The sequence below is a fragment of the Dreissena polymorpha genome, chromosome 3 (genome assembly GCF_020536995.1).
Source record: "Dreissena polymorpha isolate Duluth1 chromosome 3, UMN_Dpol_1.0, whole genome shotgun sequence".
Lineage (NCBI taxonomy): Eukaryota > Metazoa > Mollusca > Bivalvia > Myida > Dreissenidae > Dreissena > Dreissena polymorpha.
Window position 1 is genome coordinate 112,701,657 of NC_068357.1, and position 17,604 is coordinate 112,719,260.

Genomic DNA, 17,604 nt, shown 5'->3' on the forward strand with positions numbered 1-17,604 from the left:
ACGCCAAATATTGATTGCCGTACCTGTATGTCAAGATATTTTGTATTAGCTTTATCTACAACAAGGAATTTTTAAGAGAATCGGAGTCCTTCGGAAAACGTATTAATGATTCTATCACATTTGATATAGTGAAGGTTATGTTAATTATGACCTCGACATCTCTGTGCCCATAAGTACGACATTTATTCCCGTTTCATGTCTTACACCGCTGGATAAAATAATTCCAATAATTTCGATGAAGGTTTCTTTCAATTCTTCTAATCCTGTATGATATTGTGCTGGTTTTTTTTTCAAAATATTACATATATAAATATATATAATAAACTTCGGTCACGTGTACATTTACCTTTTTATCGTATTTTTTACTAGTGCAAATATATGTGACTGCATTTTCAAATATAATTTGTGCATGGCAGTCATTTAATTGTTTAAAGGAAATCGTAAAATGATCGTTAAAACTGTATTTACGAGCAAAAATGTAAATACTATGTACTGTGCAAACTTAAATATAATTTCGGAAGTTGAAAAAAGTGAGCTTGAATTAGAGCGATTCCAAATTTTGAGATGTTCTTTTAAAACTTCTTGCCCTTCAACATTTCTCAGAAAAACAACAAACATGCAACAAACATTTATATGTAATATATAGTGCCGTACCATTTCTTGTTGGTATTGACTTCATTCCCCCCCCCCCCGCCGATATCTAATCGACACATCTATTATCTTGTAAACAGAATCCTGATTTACATTTGTACATCTGAATTGGATCCGCAATCCATCATGTCCCTGTCTCATCCCGAAGGCACTGTCCAGCGTATTGTGTTGTCAATTGTGCGATAAATTAGGTTTCAGCTCTGAAAAGATAGATACACGAGTAATTTGTATGGCAACGGCCTTATTCTCTGTGTGGCTAGCAGTAGAAAAGTCTTAAGTGTGCCAGCCGAAGTAGTATGCTTTAGCCAACGCGACTCGTGCGAATGAATAAAGAGTATTTACGTTATGCACCTATTTATTGCCATGTTTTTTGTGCCAATAAGTTCAAACTTAAATGATAATAATTACACATTTGAAAACAAGTATATTTGATTCTACTAAAGAATAATCAATTACAAGTATGTATAAGTGAACCGTAATTATAACAGCATTCCAAATGAGTGTTTAATTCAAATAAAGACAGATGAACGAACTTAGGACAAGTTCTCTATTTAAGGATTATCTCCAAGATTTATGTCAAACAGTTAAACGTCAGGTTTTCGAAGTGACCATTGACTCTTGTATTGTTTGAGAACCACGTACCGTATCAATGGTTCATCTTTCATAAACTGGAATAACGATTAATACGTATTTTTTGTGAGTTTAATCGGTGATTGACTGAGTATAGTGTGTACGTTTTTTAATCGTCAAATAACAAATGTTTTATTTAATGTAAATATATATTCAGCCAACCGTAATGTATTTAGCCGTTATACATCAAATATAAATCTGCAAATGTATATGTTCCTTAAGGGTTATTTGTTGATATAATGGTATTTTGTTACTATTTCTTAAAAGCTCTTAACATATAACAAATGGCTAATCATACAAACACATCCTCAGAGCGTTGCGAGTGACGGGCTTTGTTTAAGGCGATATTTATTGAGCCTTCGTTATAGATGTTTATTCCATGTTTTCATATTTTAACAATTCCATATGTTTAGAATAAAAAGTTGTTCGCTGGGTAAAATATATTTGATCGATTTCCAAATTTTAGTTTTATAATAATCATTATATAATATCGCAACATACAGAGAGCATATCAATTAAAATAGTTTGATTGGTGAAGACTTATTTCTGGTTTTATTGTTTTTGTATAAAGCCAAATAAACACACATTCAACTGAAATGATTTCCAAATTTGCTGTGAACCATAATGCTTCAGTTTTGGTCGAACACGCGAAAACGTAATGGACTTATACCAGTTATCAAACGTAGTGGCAATGAGGAAACGTAATGGACTTATACCAGTTTGCAAACGTAATGGACATATACCAGTTTGCAAACGTAATGGCAATGTGGAAACGTAATGGACTTATACCAGTTTGCAAACGTAGTGGCAATGTGGAAACGTAATGGACTTATATCAGTTTTTAAACGCAATGACAATGTGGAAACGTAATGGACCAGTTATCAAACGTACCAGTTATCAAACGTAGTGGCAATGTGGAAACGTAATGGACTTATACCAGTTTTCAAACGTAATGGCAATGTGAAAACGTAATGGACTTGTACCAGTTTTCAAACGTAGTGGCAATTTGGAAACTTAATGGACTTTTGCAAATTTTCAAACGTTGTGGCAATACAAAATGACAAACACCCATTTACCATTTGAAGACCTTTTGATAGTACTTATGTACCGTTTGGAGAGAATGCCATCTGATTGCGTTTGTCATTCATTTCATCAGCAATGTCGACTTATGTGATCCAATTTTAATAAGTGTCTTGATGACAAATTTTCGAACCACTCGTATAGACATTTGTTGAACACTGGATTGATCACCCGTGCAATCCCTTGCATATGTGACCATCAACCCGATTTCGTTGTCGCTACCGTTTATAACAATGTTTATGAAGGACAAATTAATGTGATAAAGACATAATACAAGATATGGCAAAATCAGATTGATTAATTGCTTTTTGTATGATGTCTTGAAAACCTAATCATGCGTTATATCTGGCTTTGTTTATGCAACAATACTAGCAGGTGTGTTGTTATTTTATCATCCAAGACGTCTAAAACATCCAAACATGTATTGAACGAAAATACTGATTTACAAGATTAAGGGTCACCTCTGCTCGTCTGGTGTACTTTAGAGTTTATATTATAATGTTCGGCCAATATTTCTGAGCGAAAGGATTTGCCAATGACATATTCATCTACTTGTTAAACGTATGTATCTAATTAATCGTCAAAAAGGCGTTAATATAGAGACAATAACAATAATTGCATCGTGTTTCCCGGTATGCCCATACAAAGAAAAGGCAAATGATTTTCGTGTGTGTAGTTCTGCGACACAATCACGAAAGTTCATGTTCTTAATGTGGTATGACAAAAAAAGTATATCTGGACGTACCATCTATGCATCTGTTCTATAATATTTGTGTCCATTTGTCGTTATTTGATAGGGAACAACATGTAATAACAAATATTATGCAAAAGAAAAGACAGTTGCATCAGCTAGAACCTCATTATAGAACGAGGTATTTTATTAATTGCTAGTGACCGATTGCCAAACAGTCTGAGGAGGCCACATAGTTTAATATTGGTGTTACATTTATACACATCGCCATAAAATATGTTTGCTTAGTTATGCATCTTGTCATTAAAATTTTCTAAATATTTAGCATTTCTTCTAGCACCCGAAATTAATATAAACATGTAAAACATGTATATTTGAAACAGGTTTGATAACACGATAAGAAGTAACTCTATATACTAATGCTACTAACGCGTTGTCTTCGCTACCGTAAGTTCTTACAGCTTTCTTACTTTCTAAGATATTTCTTGCATAAAGTTTGTATAATTTTATTTTGTTTGAAGCTTAACTGGCAAATCTTTTGAGTTATCAACTTCAAACTTAAGGAGTAGATATGTCTAAATGAGGAGGAGTGCAATGCATAAGAATAATCAATCTTCTTTCAAAATTTCACAGTCATAACCAAATGATTTGTTATTCTCATATGTTGACCATTACATAACTTGACTATTATATCTGGTCAGTGAACAAGACAGAAAGCTGCATTTTGGGGAAACGAGGTCATAAAACTGACATTAAAATGTTTTCTTTACAAAAAAATACATCGATGGTTATTTCAGTAATGAAATTGTCGTATCTAGTGTTAACTTGTGATTTCAAAACGTATGGAACTATTCCATGGTTCATTTTTCATGGTCGTTCTTCACGCCATTAATTAAATATCAGTGCCTTAATTTCCTCTCAAAATGGTTATGCTATCTGAGGATATGTGTTTGAGGTTTTGATAAATGTTTGATTCAATTGGCAATAAACCTGAATAATTATATGTATGGCTATTAAAGAATCTTTCATTAGCAAGATTTCAATCAGTTAATTACACAGCATTTCACGAAATATAATTAAGTCACAAAAAAGTTTCTTATTTTTAGCGCACTATTTCAAATTTCAATCGCGTTGTCTGATATTCACTGTAGATGACGTCCGAAGTGTATCATGATTGATTAAAAGATTTCATTCCTTGAATTATATATTCAACTGCGTTGACCCCAACTTATTTCAGGTAACTGGTACAAACTTGACTTAAGTAACAGTTACACGAACGTCTCTCCTAATGATGTCGTTGGATTTATTGCCATTAATAGGAAATAATATTTTAGAACCGAAAGGTTGTCCAAACTTGCAATGTCGTTTTTATTCCGTGTGCATAAAAGTCGGATTCTCACAGAAAGTGCCATTATTCCATAGATCAGTTCAACGTGTCACTTAAAGTGATGCAAGAGTCACGTTTTATCAACACTGATCTCAACACTTATGTTCTGACAAATGATAGTAAGAAACGGAAGCCATTAGCGATCTCGTTAGCAACAATACCACAGAAAATCGTACACCTATTTGAATTTTTCCTTTAAATCATTTGTTGCGTATATGTTTGCTTCTGTCGCGTTTTTATCTGGTGTCATTTTTTCTGCGTCATATGAAGAAATTTTAGCAAAATACGTTGGTTTAATATTAATCGTATTATCGATCATCGATTGTTTGACTTTATGAGTATAAATTGTGTTTATATTTAATGATATTTTTAAAATATCACCCTTAAATGTGTTGGCTTGTTTCAAAAATCATCGTGTCATTATTTACGCAATACTTATTATTGTCAGTCATTTTAATACACTATTATACTCATATTAATATAAATTCAGTAAATTGTGTAGTACATAGCGGACTTCGCTTAAGTAAGTACTACACCAATTGGGTAATAATGTTTCTTATCCAAAATTATTTGCTTTAAGAACAAACAAATTAATATATAGGATACATTGTGAATAATTGTAGCTACGGCACACCATTGCTTTTTCACATAAATTTTATTTTAACAACAATTTAGAGAAAAGTACATGCTTCTATAAACTTTAAAAACAAACAATTATATAGTTGCCGAAATGTTTCTTCCGAACTCCAGACGCATTCGTCCCTTAAGGTATTTCGCGTGACAATGGCATATATTTAAGCTCTTATCGATGATTGCTAATGCATCTTTCAACCACGTTTCCCATTATTGAAAGCGTTCCTCAAAAGAGAATTAAATGTATTTTACCAGTTCGGTCATGCAAATTCAGTCACTTAGCCAAATTAGTAGTGTTCCATAATTGTTCACCGATTTAGTTTTTAAAACAGTTTGCATCTGAATATGAGTCAGCTGAAGGGAAATTTTGTTAACTGAAATGGAGAAGCCATCGTCTGCCTAGTGATTATATATTGTGCCACATTAAACAATTTTAATAAATTGTTATGACACGTGAATCAAAATAATGGAAAATGGATAAACGACCGTTTGTATGTGGAAGGACTTCGTTTCGCATTTTGTAGAATTGCATAAATGCCTCGATAGCAACCACTGAACATTGATAATGGATTTATGCAACATAACATTGTGCTATTCTTAATATAAACACATGGAAATACACAATTATTTGTTTCGGAATACGTCCACATGCTCATCTTCAACTGTGATATTTGAACCTATACAAGAAATTTTAGACAAGTTGTTCGCGTTTGGTTTTGAATCCATCTGCTTGTTATTTTTCGGTCGGTTCAGTTTTTTTACATTACATATGAATGTTATTTATACTTTTTTCTACCGATCCACATTTCTGAACTGACTTATTTGCTTGATGATGACCATGGTTATAGGTATCTGGTGATGCAATTTATGTTCTAGTTGTATTCTCGCTTTTGAAACTGTAATTTTCAACAGTGATGAACACCAAAACATGTTGACACCAACAAGCGCATTGCCACAATGCAGTTCTTATTGTTCCCCATTTATAAAATATACAGATCATGTACTTATTGAGTGCTTTTGGAGTAAACCCAGTATATATATTTAATCCGTTTCCGATCACCTTTACAAGGACTACTAGAATATTGCACTATGCTGAACACATTCAGTGTGATGTCCTGATGAAAAGACATATTTTCTCTTGAAATGATTGGGCGATAAATCATGTTCCTGCATTTTCGCTGTTGACAACTTTTTCATGTTACATGTTCAAACGGATAACTTATTGAAATTACTTTTGTTAGCTATTTCTTTGTATTCGTGTGGAATATTGTTAAATATATTCTTGTCATTTTTCAGCGTTTTGCGACTAATGATACAGTTAGGTAGAGAGAGAGCGAGAGGGGATCCACAAATCATTTTTAATGGATTGTGAAATAGTTTTTGCAAATTACAAAGACCATATAAGTATATACATCATGAATTCACATGTTTATGAAATTGTGAAATATATTTTTAAATGTGTAAAGTCTTCGTTAAAGTAGTTCTTTAGTATACGTTTATAACACCAACCCACTTAGGTATGACAAATAGCGAAACTTGGTCATTAACCATGCTTCTCATCTATGTTCCACCAGTTATCATGTGTATATTCGGAACGAATTGACCGAACGCGTCTCGCGAGATTTAGTTAGACGGCTATCTCTCCATTAATTCGCCTAATTTGCGATTCTGACAAAAACAGAAGTTTCTTAGGAACCTTAATCTAGAATTATTTCCGCTCGAGCATCCCAGTAATCAGTTAGTTTCCGCTATTGGAGGAACCTTTATTTCCCTGAGCATGCAAATTAATATTTATGACACGACATTTTCTGCCTTTTGAAAGGTTTCTGGGATTTAAATGTTGATCTTGTTCGAAGTGCGCGTTTGCTTAAATATGTCATGTATTTTGGCTTAATTATCTTTATGCTCCCGGTAGGGATGGCATATAGATGTTGCACTGTCCGGCTGGCTGGCATTCGTTTTTCTAAGTTTTTTACGCAACGTAAAATATTTTGTTATTTTATATTTTGTCGGTTTTACTTAACAACATCAATACTTATAAGCCGTTGATTCCGTTGCAAAACTACGTACTGAAAAAATGTAAAGCAACAAAACGTACATGATTGTCGGTTTATATTTTCAGGACGGCTTGCATCGAAGAGAGCGAACCATTAAACGAAAATGGCAGGGCTTACATAAAGGTAAGTAACTTCCAAACCAAAAGATGAGATGTCTTCATTAATTTATCACTTAGACGGCGAGGAACTATTTATAAAATATCAAAGACCATAACTCTGTAATTTCTAGCTCGTATTTGATTAAAAATCTTAAGATAATATCAATTCGTCGTTTTGTGTCTTGCTTTGGTTTCAAAATGAGCCATACACACGTTTTCATAAAGTTAGGTAAATATCGAAAGGAAACGGTTTCATCACCAAAGATGAATCGTACATGAATGATAAATTGATCAAATTACAGAAAAACACATTTTATTCAGTCTCGTTTTATGTGGAGCATAATGCTATACATGCTTATAGTAAATGTATCACAGTTTTAGGAAAATACATCTTTACCAGATTTATCCATGATGAGTACCGGGTGAATGTGTTATGGTAAGTGAAGAAAAAAAGTCTTATCAGTATTCCGCTTCGAATGGCACTCAATTTATTCACCCCACTGAGAATTTTTGGGATTGATTCTGATGTGTTTCTTTATTTAACCATACGAGCCCTTGAACGCGAAAAGATTCATAAGGATGAGGTCAAGATCTCTGACCTTTAATCCAATATCAGGATTGACTCTTTTCTATGACATACTTAATATTCTAGCCAATAAAAGCTACAAAAAGTTGCGGACATCGACCATGATGACAGTCTATGACAACATAAATATATGATCTCTTTGAATTGTGTATGTGTAGTCAAAGAGGAATGTTTCAGTAAAGGCACACAACGTACGAAAAAAATGCTTATCATCGATCGAAAGGAAAATACTTACAGCAAAATTTAAAACCAAATTATTCGTATTATTTATACAGGAGGATATATTCATAATATTAATGACTGTGGACCTGTATATTATGCCTGTAAAAAAAGACATATGTACTCTTACAAGTATATCGTCAGTAAAACAATATTTGCATGAAATAAACTTTAGCCGTGAACCACGCGTCTGGTATGGTTACCGAAGACGCCATCGTCTTACTCTTTAATCGCTCTTGATGCCGCTAAATCAATTCATGCAAGAGTGTCGCTTTGTTGGCTCTATCGCAATTGTTTCCTAATGAAATCATACACGCTTGTGCTCGCAGAGATTGGTCCGAGATTGAGATGATGAACTTTCCGTTTGTTAGGACATTCCATAATCATTTTACTAAAAGGCTGGCAAGTGTAAAGGACATTATATTCGAAATTAAGAACCTTATTTTCGTTATTATTATTATTATTATTATTATTATTATTATTATAATTATTATTATTTTTATTTTTATTATTATTAACATAATTAACATTATTAACATTATTAACATTATTATTGTTAGAATAATAAAAATATTATTATTTATTATTTTTATTATTATTATTATTTTTATTATTATTATTATTATTATTATTATTATTATTATTTATTATTATTATTATTTTTATTAGTATTATTTGTATTATTAGTATTATTGTAAATAAGTATAATATGCGTTGAATGAAATTACTATTGGACATATCAAAATTAAAAGGACATAACAGGGACCTATACAAACAAATGTATAGGTCCCTGGACAAAACGGGCCAAACGGATCCTCTTCTAACATTTCTTAGCATTTCAACGAAGAAAAGTTTGAACGAAACATATGATCTTCTGTTCAATGTTTAATAATGCATGTTTTAAAGAGGTACGCCTCCGCCGACAAAAACTACGGAAATTTCGTCTAAGTAGGCATTTTCTTGGGAAACACAAACTGGCAAAGTTCCGCAAGAGAACTCCTGCGTTTACTGATCAGTAAACTCCCTTTGTATTTCCCTCTTGGAAATACGCTTTACATACTGTCAAATAATGTGTACTGAAAAAATAAACAAATATTGATTGATTTTTCAGAAAAATGTATTTAAGTATTTATATAAGTCGTTGTTTGTGGGTTTATTATTGCACTACATAGTATTAGTACGTATGTTATTATATAGATACAGAGATATATGTTCTTGTAATATTGATTCATGTGGAATGCACACGTTCTATACTTTCGATATATATAATATAGGTTATGCGCATTTGATCGAACAAAATATTAAAACTACATATACTATAATAGCTGCTCTTCGCAATACATGAGGGACATTGACATATCAGCACGCGTGTTTGCATTATATGCAACGCGTTGTGCGAAAATAATTATCATTCCACATGCCTACCATGGCCGCATGTGACATAAGACCCATTTTCGCATTACGCGGCTGATCATATGTTACAAGCAGTTACTTTCATACTTGTCATCTCATGTATTACAATTAATAGCTTTATTTACTTAGAAACGCGGCTGTTTCCAATTATAAAAAAAGACAAACGCACTGTTCAGAATTGCGTTCATTGACACACTATTCATATTAGTTCTTTGAAATGCTGTTTTATTGTATCAATAAATTATCAATGCAACATCTATAATGCTTTAACGTTATTCATGATGAAAATTAATCAGTTCCTATTGTTTAATCGATGGTTTTTGTCTTAAATCAAGGGAAACAAACAACACTTTGATTTTCCATAAAAATGAAGAAATTAATGAAATCACCCTGGATAATATATCACATAATGTTAAGCACATCCAAACAAGATGTTTGTCGCCATGTTGTGGTAGTTTTATTGTAATTAAGCATTTCTCTCTTATTCTGTTTAACAATTATCAGTGTGGCCATGTCGTCATTTTTTGTCTCTGTTTATTATTATGAAAGCTGTGTATATATCTTATTTTCTACTTGATTTTGACAAAATGCAACTCGTGTTACTATTGATATTGAACACTTTTCTTGGGTATATGTATATATGAAACTTGGTTGCCTTCTTTGCGCATGCACTTCGCACTCTTACCCGTAGCAAGAGTTTTATTTTTTCAACTCAGTATTATAAATATACTAGCACAGCTTTCAAACTTTAAATCGGAGCATAATTAACTTCACGCACTTACACAAAACAAACTGACGTCACAGGCAACTTTGTGGGGCAACACTGAGCATAAGGTTTTTCAATCCTCATCATATTGACAATACCTTTTCATACACGTCCCAAAGACTCCCTGTACCAGGGTGCAGAATCAAAGGGGTTTTCCGGGGGTGTACACACGGGTTGGCCAGAATGTAAATACACCGTTGAGAACTTTATTTTTGCAAATATCTCGCCTGTTAATACAATGTTAGTCCTGCACTCTGATATCTCTCCTGTTTATACAATGTTAATCCTGCACCCTGATATCTCTCCTGTTAATACAATGTTAATCCTGCACTCTGATATATCTCCTGTTAATACAATGTTAATCCTGCACTCTGATATCTCGCCTGTTAATACAATGTTAATCCTGCACTCTGATATCTCTCCTGTTAATACAATGTTAATCCTGCACTCTGATATATCTCATGTTAATACAATGTTAATCCTGCACTCTGATATCTTTCCTGTTAATACAATGTTAATCCTGCACTCTGATATCTTTCCTAATAATACAATGTTAATCATGCACTCTGATATCTGTCCTGTTAATACAATGTTAATCCTGCACTCTGATATCTCGCCTGTTAATACAATGTTAATCCTGCACCCTGATATCTCGCCTGTTAATACAATGTTAATCCTGCACTCTGATATCTCGCCTGTTAATACAATGTTAATCCTGCACTCTGATATCTTTCCTGTTAATACAATGTTAATCCTGCACTCTGATATCTCGCCTGTTAATACAATGTTAATCCTGCACTCTGATATCTTTCCTGTTAATACAATGTTAATCCTGCACTCTGATATCTCGCCTGTTAATACAATGTTAATCCTGCACTCTGATATCTGTCCTGTTAATACAATGTTAATCCTGCACCCTGATATCTTTCCTGTTTATACAATGTTAATCCTGCACCCTGATATCTCTCCTGTTAATACAATGTTAGTCCTGCACTCTGATATCTCTCCTGTTTATACAATATTAATCTTGCACCCTGATATTTCTCCTGTTAATACAATGTTAATCCTGCACTCTGATATATCTCCTGTTAATACAATGTTAATCCTGCACTCTGATATCTTTCCTGTTAATACAATGTTAATCCTGCACTCTGATATCTCTCCTGTTAATACAATGTTAATCCTGCACTCTGATATATCTCCTGTTAATATAATGTTAATCCTGCACTCTGATATCTTTCCTGTTAATACAATGTTAATCCTGCACTCTGATATCTTTCCTGTTAATACAGTGTTAATCCTGCATTCTGATATCTTTCCTGTTAATACAATGTTAATCCTGCACTCTGATATCTCGCCTGTTAATACAATGTTAATCCTGCACTCTGATATCTCGCCTGTTAATACAATGTTAATCCTGCACTCTGATATCTCGCCTGTTAATACAATGTTTATCCTGCACTCTGATATCTTTCCTGTTAATACAATGTTAATCCTGCACTCTGATATCTCGCCTGTTAATACAATGTTAATCCTGCACTCTGATATCTCGCCTGTTAATACAATGTTAATCCTGCACTCTGATATCTCGCCTGTTAATACAATGTTAATCCTGCATTCTGATATCTTTCCTGTTAATACAATGTTAATCCTGCACTCTGATATCTTTCCTGTTAATACAATGTTAATCCTGCACTCTGATATCTTTCCTGTTAATACAATGTTAATCCTGCTCTCTGATATCTCGCCTGTTAATACAATGTTAATCCTGCACTCTTATTTATCTCCTGTTAATACAATGTTAATCCTGCACTCTGATATCTCGCCTGTTAATACAATGTTAATCCTGCACTCTGATATCTTTCCTGTTAATACAATGTTAATCCTGCACTCTGATATCTCGCCTGTTAATACAATGTTAATCCTGCACTCTGATATATCTCCTGTTAATACAATGTTAATCCTGCACCCTGATATCTCTCCTGTTAATACAATGTTAGTCCTGCACTCTGATATCTCTCCTGTTAATATAATGTTAATCCTGAACTCTGATATCTCTCCTGTTAAAACAATGTTAATCCTGCACTCTGATATCTCTCCTGTTAATACAATGTTAATCCTGCACTCTGATATCTCTCATGTTAATACAATGTTAATCCTGCACCCTGATATCTCTTATGTTAATACAATGTTAATCCTGCACCCTGATATCTCTTATGTTAATACAATGTTAATCCTGAACTCTGATATCTCTCCTGTTAATACAATGTTAATCCTGCACTCTGATATCTCTCCTGTTAATACAATGTTAATCCTGCACTCTGATATCTCGCCTGTTAATACAATGATAATCCTGCACCCTGATATCTCTCCTGTTAATACAATGTTAATCCCGTTTCGGGACATTAATGGGGACATTTATATTAGTTCTATATTTAAATGGTTTATTATATAGGCAATTGTTCAATTGATGCGTAAAAAAGACTAGCGGTTGTTAACAAGGATACCCCTCATGAAGTGTTTCTACACACTCGTTAGGCACATGTATCTAAGGTTCTTAACAAGAAGAAGTTGTAATAGCCCATACCAAATCTAGTGTTTCTGCATCAAGATCAATATGTTATATATGTAACATGATTTATGTACTTGCCATAGTTGGCAAAAAGCTTTTGCTAAAGGTTCCATACGATTGAGTGGACTGAACCCCAGGGATTTGTTATTGCCCTCTTTTCTGTTTTGTTCGCCGTAGGCTAGGGTATTAAACAGACTTTGGCTTCGTCGTATGTTTTAACATGAAATGGTAAATTGCTCGTATTTGGGTCGTGCTCTGTGGAAATAGGGTTTAATGAACGTGCGTAAAGTGTCTGCGACGAAACCTATCGCACTTGCATTAAACCCCATTTTCACAGACCACGGCTCATGTAGTTTGAGTTGCAGTACGAGCCTGTTAACAAAAGGTCACTTATATTGGAATGTGTGCTCACTTTTAGTAAAAGAAACTATTAAAATTGATTATTAGTTATTTCGCCATCAACATCGGGCTTAATGTTCAAACATTTCGTTACTATGTTGCGAATGCGTTTAAAATGAAATCTCAAACGAGTTGACATTTAAAACGATACTGCGAAATGTTCATGTAATTCTGCGTTGAACGACATTTGAGTCGCGTTCTTAGAAACTTGGGCATAATGCATGTGCGTAAAGTGTCGACCAAGACTAGCCTGTGCAGTCCGCACAGGCTAATCAGGGACGACACTTTCCGCCGTAACTTGATTTTCGGTAAGGAGGGACTTTCTTGAAACTAAAAATATCATAAAAACGGAAAGTGTCGTCCGGGATTAGCCTGTGCGGATTGCACAGGCTTATCTGGGACGACACTTTACGCACAGGCATTAAGCCCAGTTTTCTAAGAACACGACTCATTTCAATACACCCTAATTCGATGTCGTGTGTTGTTTGAATCGGAGCTTTTATAGTTTGTGCGATCTTATCGTTGTTCACCATCCGTCGTAAAACGTTATTAAATTGAATTGCGTCTAGCAAAAGCGTTAAAAATGCATTTTCAAATGGAATTCAATTCCCTTTCGATTAAGTTAAAATGCGCGTATGGCGTTATCACCGCGTTTCATGTCAATAAAAATCACCACAAATCACCGCAAAATGTGCGCGCTATTTCCCGAAACGATCTTTACTTCTAACTTTGGAGTAATATGTCTTTCTTTTCGCAGGAGGTAAATACATGAAGACAATGCATCACTTGTAATGCGTAATTGTTTGAACATTTTATTTGATTAGTAGATGTTGCTTCACTCTTACAATTCCCATGTGTCTGGAATGAAACATCTGCAATAAAACATGTCATCTATATAAAATTGTTCACTAAAGATCCAATGTGTATACTAAAGCAAGTGCGTATATAATAAAATATAATGAAATATAAAAATAATAAAGTACAATTGTTCGACCGAATTCAGTTTCCAAATTATAACCGTCAGCTATTAAAAAGTTCTTTTAAAAAACACTAAATAGTTCGTGCTTTTCGTTATTCGTATGATTGCAAGTGTTGCAAAATTGAAAATACAAACTTATAATAAAATTATGTTTTAGCTATATTACATTTAAGACACTAATATAAAAAATAACTTAAAATACCTGACATATTTCTGAAAATTACACATTTACAAATGCAATCTTTATGCAAACAGCATACAGTTATTTTATATACAAACGCAGCAAAAAGTCACTAATATTCATCACTCAACTGACTGTAGGTGTTGTTCCAGCCGACATTTTTTCTTAGTGCATGTTTACACGTACGCATAAGCCCAGGCGCTTTTAATTATTTAAATGTTAACTTTATGTTATACATGCTCGTAAAGTCAAAAATAAATATGTATGTGCCACCTCGGAAATCAAACGAGCGGCTGAATCATTCGCTGTTTCTGTCTCTTGAAATAAATATTCAATCAATTCAATTGCACGCGTACATGATAACATTTGTCGGCGCGAATAAAAAGGCCCTTATCAGATTACTCCTCGCAAATTTGTCTTATGTGTTCCTGAAACGTTAGCGATATTGGTACGCGAATTAGACATTTAGTTTCGGGACAGATTTCTTTGTGGCCATGCGTGAGTAGAAATCCGTTTAATGTAATCAATAAGGATGAACAAGATGTATGTTACGAAAAAGGTTTGTTGGAAGCTATTTTGACGTTTCTATAGATGTGAGTGGGCTTATAAAATGGACTACAGTGTAGTTTGTTAGTGTCGTTCTCATAACTTCAGGATGTTTCTTGAAGAAACCATTGTAAGGTGATACGTCTAATAAGCCGTGCGCAGTGTGTGTATTTTTAAAGGTATTTCATGTGTTCAATAAGCGGTATCCAGGCAAATGTATTCAATTGACCAAACGCAACAGGTACTGTACATACGTGTTGTTGTTGTTTTTTTTCTCAATTACATTGTGACATTAACTTTAGCAATTTGTTAATGTACAAAATACATCGACCGAAAAGTTTTTATTCAAATAAATGTCACAGCTATTAAATAATCATTATATTGGGTAAAATTACATGTCAATTGTTCAGATACATTTCGGTGTATCACTGTTTAATGCTTCTGTAATTCTCACAAAACATGCACTAATTTGTTTCTTTGACAACAAGCGAAGCATTTGTTGATATTATTTTACATTATCATTTCGTGGGATGAAATTCCATATTTGTGACAATTAAACGTAATGTTACAAAATTCACGTTCATTAGATGATAAATAAGTGACGCACGTCACGTGCTGTTTGATTATTATCGCAATGTTCAATAAATAGACATTGCACCGTGTAATTAAGTCTGAACATCCAACATAAATTTCTAATGAAAAGCATTTGATTGGAATAATTGTGATGCAGATATCACGTTAGCGATTCAGTACTTAAAGTCAGTTTAACAATAAATGTATCGCTTTATTTTTTATGGTATCCACGTATTACGTTAATATAATAACCGTTTGTGTAGGTTTGATGGTTTGAAGAATATTGGGACAACGAAGATATACTGTATTTAAAAACATTTTGATTGATTTTACAAAAATTCATATGCATATGTTGTAACAAACAATATACAAAAACTATAGCGTTATAGCAGTACATATATGAGTATATGGTTACAATAAAACAAGTGTACAACTACATACCTTTTGTGTGACAAATATAACTCCCTGAACGTATTGCAAAATATTATTTTGTATGGCGAAACAGTGTTCAATAGAGTCGCGGTCTGAAAAAACGGGGCTTCGTGCATGTGCGTAAAGTGTCATCCGAGATTAGCCTGTGCAGTCCACACAGGACTGGCCTAAACTGGATTTTTGCTTAGAAGATATTTCATTTTAACGAAAAATTTCATAAAAGCGAAAAGTGTCGTCCCTGATTAGCCTGTGCGGACTGTATAGGCTAATCTGGGACGAAACTTTACGCACATGCATTATGCCCAGTTTTCTCAGAACGCGACTCAATATACAAAAGTAAATGTATGTGGCTTGCGTTGTTCTACATCGTGTTCTACCGGGGGTCGCGAACAAAACAAAACAAGTTGGAAACTCGTCGAAGAAGGTGTATATCTTGAGTAATTGCATTGTTGGACACAAAACAGAGCGACTCTATGAAGTAAAATCAATTTGTGTCTGGCGTCTGTTCAATAACATGTTGTATTGAGGGTGGCTCAATGATGTAGTGCGAGACACATTTGAGTCGCATTCTGAGAAAACTGGGCATAATGCATGTGCGTAAAGTGTCGTCCCTGATTAGCCCATACAGTAAGCACAGGGTAATCAGGGACAACACTTTCCGCCTAAACTTGATTTTCGGTAAGGAGGGACTTCCTCAAAACTAGAAATACCATACCTGCGGAAAGTGTCGTCCCTGATTAGCCTGTGCGGACTGCACAGGCTAATCTGGGATGACACTTTACGGACATGCACTGACCCAGTTTCTCAGAACGCGACTCATTTTTTTCTTGGCATCGGTGTGGTTTTGATCGCTCTATCCTGTCCATGCTGACTTGCTGAGTAACTGTTTTGACTTAGTCCTACTGGCCTTCCTTTGGTCATCGTTGCAAGTCCATTTAATACAACGGAAACAAAAGTAAATTCAACTATAATAATTAATTGTGCTCGACAAAATGTCCTGACATTCACATACAGCAGTTAAAGTACTTTGTATGCACGTGCAGTGATCATGCTTTTAACATTTAATATTCAATTAAAATGAAAATAAATGCAATATATTCCGAAAAGTATAGAATTTGATATAATTACCCTTTTGAACTGTATTAAACCGTAAGCAAATCGCAAATGCCATAATACAATACATGCATTTTAAGGTAGTGTTGGTATATCTGTTACAGAAGCGCTCAAATAAAGGATCCAATGATGCTTAGCATAGTTTCATTGTGTGTTTTCCTTTCATAAAAAATATTTAGTTTTATTCATCAAATCATGTGATCGCTTTTTTGGATATTTGTGCTAATGTGTTGGGTTGCCTTTTTATTTTGTCATATCCTGCATGTTTTTAGTAGTCATTTTTGGCATGTTCAGCAGTTTTATTAAGTTGATTATTTTAATGATACAATGTTATTAAGGTTTTGGGATTTTTTTGTTAAATTTATTTCATTTCGGTGTCATTTTCTTTTCATTTTCATGTGAACGTCTGTAGGACAAAGGGTCGGCGGACTACAGTGACTCGGCTCGAGGGCTGATCAAGCATTTGCAAAATGTTTCCTATAATACTATGTACAGGATTTTCAGGAGGGGCGGTACAAAAGTTCTTCTTTTTGTTTGAATGTTTGGGTGGTGGATAACTTGTACTCATTTTAACATAATAATAAGACGCATCTCCCGT

General features: G+C 33.9%; 1 protein-coding gene across 7 annotated transcripts in view; it reads left to right on the forward strand.

Annotated features, from left to right (window-relative positions):
- Positions 1 to 17,604, forward strand: part of LOC127871064 (endothelin-converting enzyme homolog) — a 98,348-nt gene that overhangs the window by 52,096 nt on the left and 28,648 nt on the right. For 4 of the 7 annotated variants that reach the window (XM_052413709.1, XM_052413707.1, XM_052413708.1 and 1 more), the window contains one exon: positions 7,195 to 7,252. Coding sequence is in view for 2 of the 7 variants with exons in the window: in XM_052413705.1 (XP_052269665.1) it covers positions 14,888 to 14,901 (14 nt within the window). In the remaining 5 variants the exon portion in view is untranslated. Of the gene's footprint in view, positions 1 to 7,194; positions 7,253 to 14,770; positions 14,902 to 15,006; positions 15,130 to 17,604 lie in introns of those variants that run through there. The other 3 variants (XM_052413705.1, XM_052413706.1, XM_052413712.1) reach the window with 2 other exon arrangements.